The sequence below is a fragment of the Suillus plorans genome (assembly GCF_016647745.1).
Source record: "Suillus plorans strain S12 chromosome Unknown HD556scaffold_1, whole genome shotgun sequence".
NCBI lineage: Eukaryota > Fungi > Basidiomycota > Agaricomycetes > Boletales > Suillaceae > Suillus > Suillus plorans.
The window spans coordinates 1,785,455-1,799,676 of NW_024537385.1; the positions used below are offsets into that span (position 1 = coordinate 1,785,455).

Consider the following 14,222-nt stretch of genomic DNA (forward strand, 5'->3'; position numbering starts at 1 on the left):
CGAAGTCTTAACATGGACTTCACCCCAGTCAACGAATATGGTCCAAGGTTGTGTCAACATTGTAATGTCCAATTTGATGTGTCAGTGACTTTTGAATATATTCGTGGCAAGGACGGTGTAGAAACAACTATACTGAGAGGAACTATACGAAGACGGCTCCAAACTGATATATTTGTGTTGTGGTCTTTGCACTGCCTAGTCTGCTATACTTGCCTGACAAGTGCGTTCGACCCAGGGGTCTGCGGTCTGCGAATAGTCTTGGGGGTAAGTGAGTGATGTGGGGTCAATAGTCCGAGCGCGGGAAACAATGTCCGAAGGTATAATTACGATGTCCGATGCAAAAGCGTCGGGTCCGATGTTTTCGGGGTTTCGGGTTATCGGGTTCGGGTTCGGGTCTTTCGGAAACTAATAGTAATGCTATAGCGAGCGTCGGAAGAGTGAGCGGTGTGCGCAATGATAACAATGACTGATACGGATAATGAAAGAGCGATGATATTCGTAATATCAACTAAGAACTACGAAATATCGGGTTTGACCACTAAGCGTCGGGGAACTGCTCCCCTCTACTTGGATAATGAATAATGCTCGAGGTCAGTCCAATATATATGTAAGTACGTAGAAATGCGGAACCCGTAGGCGAAAGTAGCGGCGGAGTATTTCGGATCCGAAGTACATGTAAATAAACATGAGGCGCTGCGGACTATGGGAAAACATGTAATAGCGCTGGCTACGACGTGAGTAATGTGCGAAATAATGAACTACACACCTAGTGGGGCTAGCAAGACAGGACGGGACACAGATAGGACAAGTGCGCGGGAAAACATCGGGTCCGATGCGGCCTAAACGTCGGGTTGGCAGGTTAGCGTCGGATAACATTGGAAAGTGATTAGCATGTGACGGGTATTTGACGTGCACTGTAAAATAGCTCGATACGAGCCCAGCGCCAGCTCGTGTCCTACAACGGTTCAGGTCGAGCATGCTGTCCTCCCTGTGCAAAACATTATATTGATCGCAAAGCTGCGGAGCTGGCGCAAAACAATGCTGTGCATGGTATGGGTAATAACCAGCACTCAGGCATAGGTAAGAATTTCAACTTCGCTTCCTAGTATTGGCAGCCCTTATCAGCTTCACCATTTATCTCAGATTTTACAAGTATGGGAGCATCGAGGGAGGCCCTTGTTAAAGCTACATCAGCAGCACAACGGGGCGGTGAGTAGCATTGATAGTCTCTGTTTGTTAAATCTGCACTGACATGATGATTGCAGAACGATTGTTCCCAAGCCAGTGCTTCAGTTCTGAGTCACCACAAATGCTCGGCAATCCAGGACAAATGCTTCCACCTCCTGCTCCGGTTTCGTCCTGTAAGTGTACTTATGACTCCAAATTGATTGTTGCATGTCTGACGTGTACCAAGATAACTCACTAGGGCATTCAAATGGCTATTGTTAAGACCATGCACAAAGGGTAGGACTGATTCCAAGGGGCTTGGCTTCAGCTCGTGCGCTGCGCCCCTTACCCGAGTATGTGCCCTTAACTTCAGAATGAAGTCCGGAGAAAGTCCAGTGAAGTCCGAAGGACTTCCGGAGGAGCGTGGGAAACTTCGGAAGGACTTTCCGGACGAGTGCGAGAAACTTCCGGATGAGTGCGGGAAAGTTCCGGAGGAACTTCCGGAAATTACGATGGAGTTTCGTCCTGACGGGGATATGTGTAATGGCTACTCAGGACAAGTCCTGAGTAGAAGGAAACAGAGGAAAGGCTGCAAGGACAAAGTCCGAAGCAGAATAGGTCCGGAGGACCGCGGGAAAGTTCCGGAGGAACTTCCGGAAACTTGGAGGATTGGAGGAATGGTGGATTGGAGGGTCGGAGGAGCAGAGGAGCAGAGGAGCAGAGGAGCGGAGCTCCGGCCTAGGGAATTTCTCCCTAGGCCTGAGATGGATGATTACTAAGTTTGGAGGAATAGAACTGTTACGAGGACTTAGTGTGAAGACTAGTGCGAGGACTAATATGTGTATGATATTCAGACTGAGGAAATACAGGAGTATCTACTGGGGTTTATATACTAGAGGCAAGTCTGTGCAGATCAGTAAGCAGAGGGGTAAGGCTATGTATGAGCATGTGGAAATGTATTAGAAAATAAGACGGATCATAGGAAATGAACTCGGAGATGAAATGAGGTACGGAAAATGAGGAAGTCTAACTCAAGAAGGAACATACAAAGGGATAAGGCACGGAAGATAGACGCGGGTCGGATCCGGATGTCCGGAGATGAATGCGCGATAGGTCTGGGTCCGGAACGCAAGGAAGATAGACGTGGGTCGGGTCCGGATGTTCGGAAGTCCGGAGACAGGTGATTACCATAAGGGGATGGGCGCTGATTTAAGGTTTGGGTTCGGACATGACAGATAGGTCGGATCCGGAGATCCAGAGATGTGGATATCAGATCTGGCGTCTGGATATTAGATGCAGGAGTACAGGGATCCGGACGGATAGAGGATTGGGTCTGGAGACATGGACAGGAGGTTTGGAGGTCCGGATGAGGCATGGGAACGTCGTCGGATGTTGGTCCGGAATGCGGGATATGACAGCTATACAGCCAACCATCAATTCCACCACCAACACCATAGCAAGATGCTTCGTGCAGCATCATCCAGTCGTGTCCAAATCGTCACAATCTGAGCTGCCCTTCATCACTTAAAGCCGGAAGGCAAGTCAGGCACTTTGCTCGTTGGGGTAGGTCTTGGCTTGTAATATGATGCACTTGTTGCTTTTACTGATTCAACGTGAAGAACATCGAACGAGACATGCGTGTATCGTTGTCTACCACACGAACAGAACTTCGCTTGGATATAATCCGGCATCTCCAGTCACCATGGACAGAATGGTCACGCAAACATTCTCTCACCCTTGAGAGTCTCGAGATGCATAAATCACCCATGATGCTTCTCTTTGACCCGAGGCAGCCATTGTATGATCCTGACGCAGTGGTACTTCATGATTTCTTCCTTCGCTCTACGACCAAAGATTTGGTCCTGAAATTCTATGCCAGCACAAAGGTTGCTATTCTTCTCATTATGACGCACGCTGTAGGACACGAGCTGGCGCTGGGCTCGTATCGAGCTATTTCACAGTACACGTCAAATACCCGTCACATGCTAATCACTTCCCGATGTTATCCGACGCTAACCCGCCAACCTGGTGTTTAGGCCGCATCGGCCGATGCAAATTCCCACGCACTTGTCCTTCCCATGTCTTGTCCTGTCTTGCTAGCCCCACTAGGTGCGTAGTTCATTATTTCACACATTACTCACGTCGTAGCAAGCACTATTACATGTTTTCCCATAGTCCGCAGCGCCTCATGTTTATTTACATGTACTTCGGATCCGAAATCATCGGTCACTACCTTCACCTATGGGTTCCGCATTTTTACGTACTTACATATATATTGGACTGACCTCGAGCATTATTCATTATCCAAGTAGAGGGGAGCAGTTCCCCGACGCTTAGTGGTCAAACCCGATATTTCGTAGTTCTTAGTTGATATTGCGAATATCATCGCTCTTTCATTATTTGTATCAATCATCGTTGTCATCACGCATACCGCTCGCTTTTCTGACGCTCGCATAACACGTCACTATTAGTTTCCGCATACCCGACCCGACAAACCCGACGCTTTTGCATTGGACATCGTAAATATACCTTTGGACATTGTTTCCCGCGCTCAAACTATTGATCTCACATCACTCACTTACCCCCAAGACTATTCCCAGACCGCAGACCCCTGGGTCGAACGCACTTGTCAGGCAAGTATAGCAGACTAGGCAGTGCAAAGACCACAACACAAATATATCAGTCAGGAGCTTTCATTTGTTCCTCTCGGTATTGTTGTTTCTACAACGCACAGTATGAAAGTGTCCAACTCTGGAGGGAGCAAATTGATGAGTTGGTGGGTCTTCGTCATTAATACTTACGTCTTGCTAAATGCAGTGATTTTAGCGCCGTGATGATGCCACTGAGATGAAGGACGTACAGACAAATTTGCACACATCACCACCCAGGCCTGTCTATGCAACTGATGAGGCAAGCAACACTACGCACTCTGAGTTACCAGTCCGTCCATTCCTACTATGATGTTGCACCAAATTAACTAACAAGGATTGAAGAGTCAACACTTGAAGAAGCCACGCAGCCCCAGTCACACTACTAGTAGCCCAACTAGCAGCCGAGCCCATAAACGTGTTAAGGAGGTATGTTCACCGTACTCCTGCATTGAACACGTATTTATTTTGTTAATTTGAAAAGAATGATCATAGTACTACTTACCAAATGCAGGGCATTGAGATTAATGACTCGGAGCAGGATCCAGAACAGTCTACCACCTCTCGATCTCTGTTGTCGATGTCGATGTCGGCGGTAGAGACACATCTCCCCAGTCACATCAGTAGCCTGTTACCTGCAACTCCACGGCTTTTCCTACCCAGTCAACGACAACTTGAGGCTGCCATGAAAGCTCAGGGAAGCATCCGAAAACAAGCTTCAGCTGTTTGTACGGTTTTGCAGCATTTCAACGTGGTATTTCACTAATACATGATTTATTCAGGCAAGTACAACTCGAACATGTTCCGAGTGTACCAAATTCGCTCCGTCAAGTTTCAAGACATTATCACAACTCCACTCGACGTCATGTCCTCCCCTTTCGACCTTGTCTCAATCTCCATAGACTCCGATGCAAAGTCAATGATAGGTACTGCCGGAAGCTTCAAAACATGCCATCCGGCTCTTTTGCATACTACTACTTCATTGAGCGCTACACCTGGGCCATCAACTTCACAATCTTCCATTTTCACAGCAACACATGTCGTAGCCAAGCGTGTCTTTTTCCGAAAACGTGACGGGAACTCCAAGCGTCAAAGGTTTTCCAAAGAAGATGAACTTGGGAGGACGCTTGATGAGGCCAACTGCCTATACTGGGCTACCTGTTTGATGTCCCTCGTCTATATTTTTGTTGACGAAATGCTTCAGACACAGACTGTAAAGCAGACCATTGCAAACGAGGTCCCTCGCCTCCGACTCGTCTATGCTGCAGTTGCTATCCCTGAAGACGTTTCGGACTGCGCTGGAGCAGCATACCTATTAGAAGAAAGAATCGAGGGCAAGTTTATCAAGTATATTAACAACAATTCTGCAGCTCCTGCTCATCATCTACAGGGCGAAGAGGAAAAAATAGGGTTGTTTCTATGCTTCGCCCAGCATGTACAATATCAGCTCACAAATGAAGTCGTGTATCTGTCTGATTTCCAAGGTAATCTTCCTGCACACTCGCATTCATTGTATTCTAACCAACTATTCAGGTTCTGGAGACCTCCTTACTGACTGCCAAGTTATGACAGGACCGTTCGTTGTATTTCCTTCGTCTTTGAGTAATGCTAAGTTGGTTGCAGTGACTACATGAGTAACTTCGGTGAAAGAAATTGCACTGAGGCATTTCGCGCATTCAAAATGACTCATAAATGCAATGTCTTTTGTCAAGCATTTGGTTTGCAGCCCTTCATCATAGCCAAGCAAGGTTCGTACAATTTCCTATTTATTCATCGGTTACTGATATCTCACTGCAGACTAGGCTCAAGGCAGCATGATATTTGTATATATACCACTAGTTTGCACGTGTACTATCCTTGAAGTAAATATGTCTTGTTCACTCCAATAAGTTGGTGCTGCCTCGGACAACAACAATAATGCGTACTGGTAGGGCACAGGAAGGAGCATGGGCTTGTCAGTTTAGGCAGGAAGTGGGCGAGAATGGCAGTGAATCACGATTGGTCACTAAGTTCCAACCATGTTGTCTATGAAAAATAAACGAGTCACGCAGAAGCTGGAGTAAGGACTTACGAATAGGAATAAGAACTGGACAGTCACGGTAGACTCAATCTGCATTTGCCACAAGATGACACTGAAGTGTGTGGGCGACATCGAAGTGCAATCAGTAGATAGCAGTAGATCAACGTCTCAACACGTACCCATGACAGAGAATTGTGTTTGTGCACGTGATTCGACTGTGACACACTGCAATTGATACTCTGGATATAAGAAGATTGCGAGACGATGAGCTCGACCTATTTGTAAACAAATAAACAGGACGTAAGTATCATAGAACATTGAAAAAACAACGAGACCAATTGGTCAAATACCGCAGTAGTCAAGCTCCCTGTTGCTCACAGCGAGCACGAAGGTTTCGGCAACATGTGTGATCAACTCGGACAAACCTGGACACCCACTGTGACACATGATTCATATTATTGTTGTGTGCGGTCTGGTATATACAACGATAAATACAGTGGACTATGAAAAATGTATGCGGCATGATGGCAAATCGAACCGTCACCAAAGATCCACCATAGACGAATGACCCGGGCATTTGTTCATAAGTTCGCCCTAAACAGATGTTGAGATAATCCATGGCGAATCTGTGGCACCAAATGTTCTCAGTTTGGGACGATTCATGTCTTGCTACTAGTGAGTCACTACCCAAACAGAAACTCTTTGGAGTTTTATTTGTTCCTGGCTCATGTGTTCTTCAGATACAAATACTTACCTATCATGACTTTTGAATGAGTGGCGAGACTGCGGAGGAGGTGAATTATATTGTATCATCTCAATCACAAAAGAGTACTAATTTATGCATAGATTAACACATTTCTGTCGGAATATTCAACGTTACACAATGATGCATTAGGAGACGGCTGACTTACCACCATACCACCCTTTCCACTGCTTCCTGTATGACAACCACTTTACTGAGCTATGGCGTCATCGTTATATTCGCCTGCTCATTCAATTTAGGTTGACTGCAATCATTGCCCACTGTTCTCGCCTCTGGTGCCCTTCTTCGTTGACACCCTTCCTACATAGGCGAATTGGATTGACCAGGCAGCACAAAGGAGGAAAACCACACTCATCACAAGCTTGCGCACGCTGAACCCGGGTTCTTTCCAGAAGCAGAAGCTATGATAAAGGCCACTGAATGCGTTAATTACGCCCGTCGTAGCTGGAATGATAAGAACATCACCAGCCGCTCTTTCGGTTTAGCATGAACGGCTCACCAAAACTGTAAGTCGCAAACGGAACTGATCAGTCTGAAAAGCGTTAAAGTATCCAATGCAGAAAAATGCGTACTATATTCTCCCCACTCTGCCTAATTTTCCATTGCTTGGACTCAAGGCTTCGAGAAACTGTGCTTGCGCTTTCGGACCCCACTCGGAAATACTGCTTCCGGCCTGCTTCGGTGCCACTAGTGGAAGACAGCACCAATAGCATCCGACAAAAAACATGCATGCGAGAAATATGGTCCTTGCCCCAAGCATGTACATGGCAACATAGTCGGCATATGATGTCAGTACTGGAATGGTTGAGCCAAGATAGATAAAAACGACTGCAATGCTGGCTTGCAAATTCTAGATCATCATAGTCAAGAAGAAATTCACAATTCACCAGAAACCATTAATGATATTAGAACTGTCGAGGAGTAGTGGTCAGTTTCATATTACAGATCCTTTCTACAAACTGATTGCTTACAGGAGAACGATACCAGTACCGATGACTCGCAACACTTTCTTGATAGTCAACTTCTCAGTCGACGGTGGAGGAGGCTCGGGTAAGTTTGACATGATACTGTTCAACTGCACTAATGAAGGTGAAAAATGATGCTAGTATCGGGACTGAGCGGTATACTTATACACACCGCCAGCTGCTGAGGCATTGGACAGTAGCCTCACTGAGCCGATGTGAATGCTATTCTGGCCATCAAAGCTGCGGACTCACGATGTCACATGTTCAGGTACAACACATAATTTGTAATGGCAGTGTTTCGTCTTGTCTGACATGAAACAAAAATATGTATCCTCTACTTGTTGCATCTCATGCCCAAGATGCAACTTGAAGTCGCGAATCCAATTGTCGCTACTATACTTCACCTGTACGTCCACTATGCTCAATAAGATACCTCTGAGTGAGCTAATTTTTGATGCATGTAGCTTCCGCACTGCGGCAATACTTTGGTGAGTATCTTCCATGAAGAACTGCAAAGATGACTTGCTTGTAACTTCTGACTTTGCAAGCTTGCTGTAGCACGGGGATTATTTTCCTGCACCTCGCTCATACGGAGCCTGAAATTAAGTACTATGTGTTCTATACCAGAGCACATGCAATTGTGATGGACCCTCTTGGGCTGTTTGCCTCAAGAAGCGCTTATCGAAGTGTTCTTGTGAATAAGAATATCAACGAAGCAGCAGTCAAGTGCAGAAACCATGCAAATGGAGGGCATCTGGGAAAATGAGAAGCCTCAAGGAGTTTCTGAGAATGTAGATTTGTTGGTCTGATTGATGTGCTGAGTCTTTGCAGAAGCTGGTCTGTCTACTGGTGAGTGTTGCTTCAAGGGCAAGTTCTGCAACTTCCAAGTCTATCCTAGTTCAGAAAGGGCACCAGGACTACACTTATATTCCTCAAAACAATAAACTTGCATAGGCTGCTGACTACTGGAATGCATCAGGAAAACCCTACAATGCTTAATTTGCCCTTGAACAGACTTCTTTATACTTGAGTATTATTAAAATTTTCAACTGGAATGTATTCAGAAAAATGTGAAGGTATATGAATATATATGTTCCATTATATTTCACACCAAAAAGATATAAGATGTGCCAGGTTAATGATGTGGGAGAGAGCAAACCAGTATCAAGCTAAGTGAGTTAAGTTGATGTTGATTCAGGAGATTCCTGACACCCACATTAGTGAGAGAGGGCTTTGTTGACCTCAAATATTTTCCCATCTGTCTGAAAATATTATCACTCTGCAAGCTCAGTGGATGTGCTTCCAATACTCACCTCTTTTGGACACAGAAATCTGTGCACATAAATTGCACTTCAAGAGTGAGAGCAGCTGTTTGAAAATTGAAAGTTAGGGAACAGGTGAAGATTCAGACTAGTAACCACTATATTCTATTTATGCATGAGTGTTAGAGTCTGAGCATCTGATGGCATCAGGACGTGGAGGAACAGGTACGAGCACAGAGTAATGTTGGCTGAGCTTCCTCCCAAATGTTTTGTTTCAAAGTCATATTTTCTGTCCTACTCTACCCATATGATAAAATTTACAGTACCAACATCAAAACATCTCAGTCCTTTACCTCAAGACTGAGATGTGAGTACCTATACCATTGTTTATGTTATGAGCTGACAAGATCATTTAGAATAATATTCTATCTAGGTACATACAGGAGTTCCTTACCTTGAGACTAAGATAATAATAATATATTCAGCTCTGTCTAATGTCTGCCTTAAGCCTCTCATCATGAAAGGTTATTGTTATGACTGGGATAAGTTGAGCCATCTGTGTCCGAATGGACGTTCTGCTAGCAGCAAGATGGACATAGTTCTTCTCTTGAATAAGAGGTCGAGGTGTCTGGCTAAGGTGAGTGTAGGCGACTTCCTTAGAATAGCAGTTCTTTAGACAGTAAGGTTGGAAACCTTACTGAAGGACAAGTTCTAGGTAAAACCCAGTAGATTAAAGTAAAGAATACAATCAATGTATCTGCTGTCTATATAGTGAATGTTCAAGTGGAGCTTGTAAATGGTGTTTATTGAGATAAGAGAACATGAGGTGGACAGCCCACTTGATGAGAGATAGCAAACATAGTGTGGACAGCCTGCTTGGTAAGTGATAAGGGAAAATGAATAGGGCTAAATGTTATTGTAACATTACCCCGTTACTATGGTTGAAGTCACCAACTATGACTTCAATTGTCCTGGTTGGCGTAGTAGATAGGGTTGGCATCAGTGTTATGGAAGATGATGTTGTCTTCGGATTGTACCATATACTCCCGGTTAGCTCGCTCTATCTCTTCCTCAAGCTCTTTATCCTTCCTGGCTTCCCATTCCGCCAGGGCATTGTAAAATCCCTTGTCGGTGTAGACCAACAGAAATTGCTCCTTCTTTGGAGTGTAAGGACAGTAGATGGAGAAATGGCCCAGCACATGGGTTTGGCACACTCTACAATAGTAATGGGGGCAGCTCTTATGATGGTGGCTGAGCTGCTTGCATATATGGCAGACAAAGTTGTCCACGGAGAGGTCGGGCCATTTTATGGTGATAGTGGATGTAGATGGTTCAGTGGTGAGGTCAATTACCTTGTGCTTCTTTCCTTTGGAGGACTTGACTTTTGTTATCCCACGAACGACTGTTCCTCTGCAGGTCTTTCTCTCATAGGCCATAGTGGGCAGGGGAATGGGTAGCGGCTGAGAATCTTCTCTAACCTCAGCTGGAAGAGGTACACTAGTGGGGGTAACACTAGCAGTAGTGCTTGGTGAGCGATCAACTTGGGTCTTGTTTTGCTCTGCAACAGTTCATATAACTGTTTTGCAGATGTCGCTAAAAGAACCAGGAAGAAGCTGCAGCATAAGTATGTGAATGCATCTCTGGAAGTATTGGTAGGATAATCTAAGGGTGTCGTTGGTAATTTCTTGAAGTCTGAGTTCAAGCGAGTGGGTGGTGCGTATGACATGAATTTGGGACAGAATTGGTGCAGCTAAGTGGGCAGGCTGTTTTGCTAACTGCCTCTCAAGTTCTTCAGCATGGGCTAAGGAGAGTAGGGTTATTTCAACGATGACGTCATCTTTAACGTTGACGATATTTTGTTTGTAGAATGTGTCATGCAGAGAGAGGTGGGAGACATTGGATTCAGTGGGTGAGGGTGTCTGGGGAGGAGTCATGACTAGTTGGTTTCGGGAGATGAGGGGCTTCAGTCCAACTTGTGCCTTTCATTATAGGCAGTCAGAAGGGTTTTGGAACTCAGCAAGTTCTTTTTGGGGATCCATTTGTTGCTTCTGGAAGAGTATCCGACCCATGATACCAGATAGTGTCTTTGTTTACCTGTGCCCTTGTGACCAAGGATAGCTTCTACTTTGTATTCTTCTTCACTATTGACTATATTAGGCGGTGGTTCAGTGTAGTTCGGTCTGTGTATCTCTGTTTTGTAATAGGAAGATAGCTCAGAAGCATGGAACATGGGGTGAACCTTCCATTGCTCAGGAAGCTTCAAGGAGAAGATGATGGGAGATAAGACTGCTGTCACGGGAAACAGTCCATATCGCTTGGGCGCAAGCTTCTTGGATGGGAGAGAGGTCAGGAGATTGGTAGCCATAAGCCACACCTTATCTCCTATCTTCCAAGGAGAGTACTTCTTCCTTTGCGATCTTTCTGTCATTTTCTGCATGACGATGTTGTGGCATAAGATAGCTTCTTCGTATATCTTCTGCAGCGACCTGAGCCGCTCTTTGGCTGCAGGGGCATCAGAGGAAGATAAGATATGGGGAATCCCTCATGGTTCATAACCCATCATCAAGAAGAAAGGGGAGGTGTTTCTGGCTTCATGCTTATCATGATGGTGGACAAATTCCATGAGGGGAAGATAGTCAGACTATTCTAGGGGGTTGGTCCTGCAATAGATTCACAGATAGGTTTCCAGTTCCTGGTTAAGTCACTTGGTCTGTCCATCTGTTTGGGAGTGATAGGCAGTGGAAGCTGTAATCTGATAGCCTAGGAGGTGAGCTAGTATTTTGAGATAAACTGTGGGCCACGGTCAGAGATTACTTTGTTGTGAAGCCCAAAGTGCTTGAAGACATTCTTGAGGAAGAGTTTGGCCACTCCTTCAGAAGTATTATTCTTGTTACAGGGAGAAATAATTACCTCCTTCGTAAGGCCATGGTCTACCACAACCATGACAGAGTCAAACCCATGAGAGGGAGGGAGATCAGTGATTAGGTCCACTGACACCTGGGAGAAGGGCTGGGTGGCAGACGAGGGGATTGGGCGCAGGGGGGGTGGTAGGATGAGTGTCAACTTTCATCTGCTGGCACAAGGCGCAGCCATCAATATACATGTGGATAAAGGTGCCCATAGCAGGCCACCAATAGTTGTGCTTGACCAACTCCTCAGTCTTGAACCAGCCAGGATGGCCTGCAGTAGAGTAATCATGGTGTTTCATCAGGATATCAGAGCGCTGTGAGGCAGAAGTTGTAATGTGAGACTTTGGACCATTCAAGTGCCGGTCGTGGGGTTGTAGTTCTGAAGCAGCGTTATTGTACTTCTGAACCGCATTTTAAATGGCACGGCAGCGTGCTTGAAGAGACTTGGCGATATGTGTGCACATTTTGTATGCTATGTGAATTGAGTTACACATCAACAAAGAAAAAAGGAACATACCTGTTTGTGAGACATTAAGTCTCTGCAACTCAAACAGATGCTGAACAACAAGACATTGAAGATCATCCAACGCCTTGTGATACTTGCAAACGCACATATATTTGAGGGTTTCTTGGTACTCTGGGGATGACGGCTGCCAACAATGCATAATTCCTAGCTTCACCTCCATGGTTACAATGTCATGACGTATAGCATCGAGTCTTTCAGCCGCACACCGTCACTGAGTCTCCAGCTTGCGCGTTTGCGACAGATTCGCAGCATAGAAGTTAGATTCTCCATCAGACGGTGCTCTGAACTGATCATTCTCGGGGGTGGTACAAACAAAGGAAGTAAAGCCTGCTGATGTTACAGTTCTTAGGCTTACCCTTCACCTCTTCACCCTTTCACATCTTCACATAGTCACTTATCACCTTTTCACTTATTCACAGAACTTCACAGAACATTCTACCTAATTCCCACGCCACATTATCGTACGACTCTTACTACGATTATTCCCATTGGACAATCACCATTCAGGCTCCTATTCTATATTGGAGCTCTGCTTCAACATCATGCTTATATACCTGTAGATACCATGTATGTTTCTCTAACTTGACCTTAGCAATCTACCTTGTAAACCTATGGCTAGTAGTAAAGGGGGTTCTTGATGCAAACTAGGAACGATAAGCGCAAGAACAATGTAATTCTCTCCAAAGGTCTTGTCTTGGTTGAATAAAAAGAGCAGATTACACATCAAACTTTCAAGTTTGATTCTAATGACCTGGGGAAGTTCTGAGATGAAGCAGAAGTATTTAGACAATAGTGCAATGTTCTGCGCTTAGGTGCAAAATATGCAAGATGGTGGTGGAAAGTTGTTCACAGTCAAAAGATACACGGTGCTATGTAAGTAATTCTAAGTGTGTTCTCAGCGCGCGGAAGCAAGTCGGAAGCACAGCAAATAGGCAAAAGTGTGTAAGTCGCTTCTGAATGGGTTCATTGCAGTCAATACAACCGAATCTAAATCTGCCTGCGTGGGTTCAAAACCCACTAAAGATGAATTTGCCAAGTGATCAATATTAGAGTCAAAATCTGTTTCTCTTGGACTGTGCAGGTTTGAAACCTGCCAGTGATAAAATTTATTTTCTATGAAAACACACCTTGAAATTTGCTCATGGTTGATTTGCTTGCAAGCTGATCACAGTTGTGCTTGGCTAAGTGGCTGTCATAACAGAATCAAAATCTGTTTCCATCAGAGTGCAACAAGTTTGAAACTTATCAAATGTTGCATTTTTTCTCTAAGAATGTGTCTTGAATATTTGCCCATAGACAGCATCTCAGACATTGATCTTCATTGGTCTTGGTCAAGTTGTCACCAGATTTAAAATCTGTTTCTCTTCAACTGTGCAGGTTTAAAACCCGCCAATACCAACATTTTTATTCTATGAAATCCAAAATGGTGGAATGTGATGAATCACAAGTTAATGAAAAAGACACATCATTATACAAATTACAAACCTGCTTAGTTCAAGAGAAATGTATTTTGACTCTGACAATCACTTGAATAAGCACAATAAAGAATCTCAGCCTTAATAGATTTGTATTTTTCCTAATTCCCCAGGTTATTAGGATCAAACTTGAAAGTTTGATGTGTAATCTGCTCTTTTTCTTCTTCAACCAAGTCAAGACCTTTGGAAAGAATTATATTGTTATTGTACTTATCCTTCCAAGTTTGCATCGAGATTTTGGTCATATATTGAACTCTGCGTCAAAAATAAAAATACACTGTATGATCCTTTCATTGTCAGTTTTCACTCATGGACCCACCGTGGTGGTCTTCCATCAGCACTTTTTCAGGGAAATCATTAGAGCCAAGAGCCCCAGCAGGAAGTCTGTGTCTTTTGCAACAAGAGTAGGATAAAAAAAAATCAACAGTGACCATGCTATTGAAAGAGCTGACAAAATGCAGATAAATGTATCTTGAGGACTCGCTTC

The 14,222-nt window shown here is 44.6% G+C and overlaps 4 protein-coding genes across 4 annotated transcripts; 2 read left to right on the forward strand and 2 right to left on the reverse strand.

The window, feature by feature from the left end:
* Positions 1-2,676: 2,676 nt before the first annotated feature.
* HD556DRAFT_1207050 (uncharacterized protein) lies at positions 2,677-3,083 on the forward strand (the record flags this gene model as incomplete). The annotated part of the gene is made up of 2 exons (XM_041296492.1): positions 2,677-2,730; positions 2,787-3,083. Coding segments are annotated over 2 exons (351 nt in total), but the record flags the coding sequence as incomplete, so codon positions are not given.
* Positions 3,084-4,680: 1,597 nt separating this feature from the next.
* On the forward strand, positions 4,681-5,746 carry HD556DRAFT_1428421 (uncharacterized protein; the record flags this gene model as incomplete). The annotated part of the gene is made up of 4 exons (XM_041304708.1): positions 4,681-5,299; positions 5,349-5,391; positions 5,439-5,563; positions 5,706-5,746. The coding sequence occupies 4 exons, from the start codon at positions 4,681-4,683 to the stop codon at positions 5,744-5,746; spliced, it is 828 nt and encodes a 275-aa protein (XP_041167984.1).
* A 1,102-nt stretch (positions 5,747-6,848) lies between these two features.
* Positions 6,849-7,661, reverse strand: HD556DRAFT_1302649 (uncharacterized protein; the record flags this gene model as incomplete). The annotated part of the gene is made up of 4 exons (XM_041299521.1): positions 6,849-7,042; positions 7,098-7,102; positions 7,171-7,434; positions 7,570-7,661. The coding sequence occupies 4 exons, from the start codon at positions 7,659-7,661 to the stop codon at positions 6,849-6,851; spliced, it is 555 nt and encodes a 184-aa protein (XP_041167985.1).
* A 4,486-nt stretch (positions 7,662-12,147) lies between these two features.
* Positions 12,148-12,429, reverse strand: HD556DRAFT_1222940 (uncharacterized protein; the record flags this gene model as incomplete). Its single annotated transcript, XM_041296847.1, has 2 exons — positions 12,148-12,206; positions 12,252-12,429. Coding segments are annotated over 2 exons (237 nt in total), but the record flags the coding sequence as incomplete, so codon positions are not given.
* Between the last annotated feature and the right edge of the window lie 1,793 nt (positions 12,430-14,222).